This window comes from Rhagoletis pomonella, unplaced genomic scaffold (genome assembly GCF_013731165.1).
Source record: "Rhagoletis pomonella isolate Grant_MI unplaced genomic scaffold, Rhpom_1.0 Rhpom_scaffold_00003, whole genome shotgun sequence".
NCBI lineage: Eukaryota > Metazoa > Arthropoda > Insecta > Diptera > Tephritidae > Rhagoletis > Rhagoletis pomonella.
This window is the reverse complement of record NW_023458557.1, coordinates 91,365,050-91,370,335: the sequence shown is the minus strand read 5'-3', so window position 1 is coordinate 91,370,335 and position 5,286 is coordinate 91,365,050. Positions and strand designations below refer to the sequence as shown.

Here is a 5,286-nt window from a genome sequence, read left to right as displayed (position 1 = left end):
TACGAAAACACATATCGCAAGGCTGTTAAAGTTTTTGATTGGTAGGTGAGGGGCTTTCCGAAATAGAATATTTCGGAAGCTTTAATCTTTTTTGTGGACCAGTATTTGGCGACATATTGTTTCATCAGGCCACTCAAAAGCACCTGGTAATGAGACATCTGACCAATTGGTCAGAGTTGGCTCAGACCCGGCATTTCTCGGTCCACAGCCAGTTATAGGTCTCCCACCATCAGAAACTGGGTGAATACTTGGCTAAGCAATAATTGGGAGGCATCGACGGGCTGCAAGTGGGCAAAACTCATTTTTCCCTCAATCTCAGAAAGTCTATCTCGATATTGCTCTCTTTAAGATACATTTGCACTCATCGGAAGAGGTTTCAAAACTTCTGCATCATCAGGGTTTAGAATGCAACCCTTATCAAGGAACGTTCTCATAACCATGCGTAGGACAGCAGCATTTCCTCGAATGATAACAATCAATACAGTCGTCCGTGGAGCTGTTTCATTCTCGAGTCACTGGTATGTTAATAAAGCGAAAAGAGCCAAAGAAATGCCGAAAAAACTTACTTTTAATTTGATAAAATTTTTATGTTTTTTTATTTTTTATTCTCTACTCAGGGTAAGGCAAGGTTAAGATATATCTTAAGGGTCATTATTGCTGCGAAGGGTCATCATTTTGTTTTTCGGCACTTTGCGCGGGATCATCATTTTGTTTTTCCAAACTATCTTCGGGATCATCATATTGCTTTTCCGAATCATCCTCGGCGTCATCATTTTGTGTTTCTGCATCATCCTCAGCATCATCATTTTGGTTTCCCCATTCCTCTTCAGGATCATCATTTTGGTTTCCCAATTCGACATCAATGTCAGCATCGTCGGCTAGATCCGTTAGTTCATAAACATCTACCGTTTCATTTGATGAGATAAGAGTGCGTGTGAATTCGCCACCCAACTCAGCTGTGAAGCGCAAAATGTTATTTTTATATTGAAGAATTTTTACTTGCTTTCCACTTACCTTGGCATACGGCGAACATCAATCCAAAAAGGCAAATTGCTACGAAGGATTTCATTTTTTTAATTAATAGTTTTCCTTTCTTTTATTTAATAGTTTTCTTTGGTAAAATGCGTTTAACACGGTTATGTTAGTGATTTCAACTGATGAAGTTTGCATGGCTGGTGCAAGCTTATATACAACTATCATTCCGTATTATTGTATACTTAGGCATTTCTTGAACAAGGGCAGATGTTTACGTAATATGCATATGATATAAGGGTGGTCAGTAACTTGTTGAAATTACATAGCAATGCAATTCTAACAATACGGAAATCGATAAATAGAGAACAAATAAATAGTAGAAGGCAGTAAAATGTTAGATGTATAAAAATTTCAAAATGTACTGTACGCTTATCTCATTCTATTCTTCGCCTGATTATTATCATCATCGATGTTGCAGTTATCGATATTTTTCAACACCGTTTTCATTATATTGAATGTTATCCTAAGGCCGATATGTCATTCTTGTAAAAATTTGTTATCGAGATTGTTCTCGTTATCGATAGTATCATAGGTATGGATTTTTACCTTAAATCGCTTTTCCTTCTTGTTGTTACAAATATTTTTAACCTCATCGATATTTTTGTACACATTTAACGCTTTTACAATTGTTATCGCTATCATTTTTTATCGATATCGCTTCGTTTTATTCATCTTTTCCTCGGGCTTAGTAAAGCACTTATATTCCTTTCATTTTCGTTCAAACCAAATTTGACAAGGAATGACGGGAAATCGTTTCAGAATACATCACACCTCTATTTCTCTGTGCTCCTTTTATTATCTACCTATTAGCGCCTATACTAAATTAACACCTATACTAAATTTAAATTCACTCAATCGATACCAAAAAATTTCATTTCAAAAAACATTCTACAAAAATGAAACCACCCTAATACGCATTCATATTTGGAGCAAGGACAAAAAACAAAACACTTGCTTACACAAAACTGCTCGTATAGATCTCTAATTTTATTTATTTACTTTTTTCGCATGAACCCTGCGAAGCTAGTGTCAAGCTTTTACCTTGTATCTCAATTGAAAAAAAAATAACATACATTACCATATCGATGGCTGAGTGGAAGATCGACCTATCTCGGCAGCCAGTTCGAATGCGCTCTATCTCAAAAAACTTTTCAAGAACGCCCTATTTCAGAGTTTAATTGAAAAAACACCCTATCTCAAAATTCGGTTCAAAAACGCCCTATCTCACTTCAAAATGTATTGAAAATATGCTGATATCGGCAGCTGAGATAGTGCGTTTTTGAAACGAAGTCTGAAATAGGGCGTTCTTGAAAAGTTTTTTGAGATAGAGCGTTTTCGAACTGGCTACCGAGATAGATCGATCTTCCACTCAGCCATCGATATGAAATAGTTTTCCTGAATTTTATTTTTATATAATAAATAGTAATTATTTTAGTTGGAAATTTCTGGTAGCGAAGAATGTACTTGGACATGAGAAGAGCCCTTGGATATGATGATTGAAAAATGAAGATTGAGGGCCGCGAATGCATGATATGGAAGATCACAAAATTGGCGAAAATCATCCGGCTGAACCTTCCACGAGGGTGCCGACTGGTAATGTCATGCGAAGATCGGAAATCGGTACCATGTGCCCCTCAATAGCTTAGTTATATGGAAATGGTTTTTGCTCGTGACCTTTTGAGGTAACGGAAGAGCTAACCTTTTGGAAAAAGCTCTGGGTTGGAACAAGGTGTTAGACGACCCGTGCTAACGTTCAGCCTGGCTGGGGACCCAGATTAATAACTGCCCCAGTCTCGGATGGACAGATTGTCCGACACTCGTGGGACCAAAATATGAGTTCGAATTTCAAATCCAAAAAAAAAACCACAAATGGACGGTTTTGGCTAGGATTGGGCACCTGCCAGCAGCAAAGCAGCTGGCGGAGGAACAAGTTAGGTCATTAAAACCCGCAATAAACTTGGTAGGAGAATACGTGGCCACCTCTTCAGCGCTCAGACTATACAGTATGGTGCTATGGAAGGATCGGCGGCACGGCCACACTTTCATACTCCTCATTCTGGGTAATTATGCCCAAGGATTTGACTACTACGCCCCTAAATCAACCTACGAAAGGCTATTTAAGACGAGCATCCCGTCAAGAAGAGAATCGCAAATGCCAAGACCATGGAGAAGGAGGAATTAAATTTTTACCCAATGGATCCAAGTCAGACAATAGGGTTGGCTGTGGAGTTTTATTCAAGGAACTAGGACTGGACCCGTTCAAATTTCTCACCACTGCAGTGTTTATAAGGCCTTACCTTAGTACGCATGCCGTAACGAAAACTACGCTTAACATCTTCTCGCAGAGCCAGGCGGACATTAAATCATAAATGTATCGCAGCACTAAATCATATTAGCTCCGTATTCAAGGTCAGCCTCATATGGGTTCCGGTACATAGGGATATTAAAAGAAATTGCAAGGCCGATGAGTTAACCAGGAAAGGTACCAATCTCCCCCTATGTGAAAACAGAGGCATAATTGGAATCCCAACCTACAACTTAGAGCTTAGAAATAATATGATCCAAGAGGCCAACAGGTCATGGCTAGAGGAGGGTACTTGTAGAACAACCAGTACTTTCATCCACAGGTGATTCGGAACTTGAGGCCAGGCTACTATGGCCTCAAATAGATAAGAAAAGGACGAAAGAGTTGCTCAGCCTCTCAAGAGAGGATATTGCGATGGTCATGGTTTGTGTAACGAGTCATTGACTATCTGGCAGGCACTCATCAAGACTAGGAATATCCTCCCACGAATATTGTAAAGGTTGCAGAGAAGAGGAAGAGGAAGAAACCGTAGAGCACTTCTTCTGCTTTGGCCAAGAGGAGAGCAAGCATTTTAGGTAGGCCCTTCTTTAGCTCTCTTACGTAATTATCAGGCGTGGGAATAAAGCAAATCCTACCCTTTATAAGGGCTTCAAAGTGGTTCTATGAAGAATAATCACTGAGGTTCTCGTGTTCTGCAGTGGTACCACAATAAACGTTCAAGGTCTAAGTGAGTAGGTTACTTGCACCGACTGCCACACTAACTTAACCTAACTTAAAAATTTGACTCTTCGTAAAACAAACTTGGTTCTGGATAGATATGGCGGCTCTTGAACTCTGTAAATTGTTTCCCAAGTCTATACAGTTTCGACGTGTTTGAAAGCGGCGGCTGCACTTTGAAATATTCAGCAGGAATAGTTACCCAAGTGGTTTTATTTTAGCCTTCCCCTTGCAAGAGCCTGGCTGGACTTGGAGAAAAAGTAGTGAATCAGCGGTAGAAACTGCCGAAAATAATGTCGATCCTTTCGGCATATAGACCCTTGGGTCAATATCTTATGCGGGCAGCCATGAATTCGTAGATATTTTCCTAGCTTATTCCTAAAAGAACTCTGGTAGTAAGTGGGTCATAAGTATTCCAAAGCTGCCTGGCTATCCTATACAAAAGCTGCATCTCTGCCTAGCTTTCTAGTGATAAGCTTCGGTAATTCTGCTTTTGATTTCCCTGAGCGAGGCACCTACTCCCACTGCTTCGAATACATTTAGTGCAGAGCCGCATATCACTAGTTCATCCGAGGACTCACTATACCTTGTGTCGTTTGTGGTTGGTTCAAGCAGCGGTGGACAAAACTACATTAGCCAGTACGGCGTTTTCTGCACTTGTGCGCTCGATAAACAATTATTTCGCTGCAAGCCTATCAATGAAATTGTGTGATCAACAATTTCAAAATGCTTCCACACTTATAACCAATTACCAATTGCCTTCACCTCTCGTATCGGAAGCCGGCTGCTAAGATTCCATAACAAATCCATAGTTCTTATGCAACGGTATCCCGACGTAGTTGCTCTTAATATTTGAAATGATAGGTACGTTGAGGAGGATAATAACTAGCCATATACGCTCAACAGACCTTTATAGATATATAGGTACTTTAATAACTACAAAATAATTAAATATGAGCTATGAAAAGGACCAAATATATACGTATGTGCGGTTTTTATTCTCTTATTACTTCAATAGAGTCAGTCGATGTCTCTGAAGTACCCGCATTGCTATTTATATTCTTAGGAGCGCTGGAAGCGGGAGCCTCGTAATACAGTAGTACTCTTCCTTCCATGCGATTTACCAAAACCAAGATCTTCTGGTGCTTTTCTCCTCAGCGGGCCTAAAACCGGGTGCTTCGGAGCTGGTGTTTCAGAAGAAACCTCAGTAGTGCTTTCATCCACAGGTG

At 39.9% G+C, this 5,286-nt stretch overlaps 1 protein-coding gene across 1 annotated transcript in view; it reads right to left on the bottom strand.

The window, feature by feature from the left end:
- Positions 1-651: 651 nt before the first annotated feature.
- Positions 652-5,286, bottom strand: part of LOC118736416 (coiled-coil domain-containing protein 1-like) — a 5,345-nt gene continuing 710 nt past the window's right edge. Inside the window, exons 3-4 of the mRNA XM_036466510.1 lie at positions 1,015-1,053; positions 652-956 (exon numbers count right to left, since the gene is read on the bottom strand). Coding sequence (XP_036322403.1) covers positions 652-956; positions 1,015-1,053 — 344 coding nt within the window. The remainder of the gene's footprint in view (positions 957-1,014; positions 1,054-5,286) is intronic.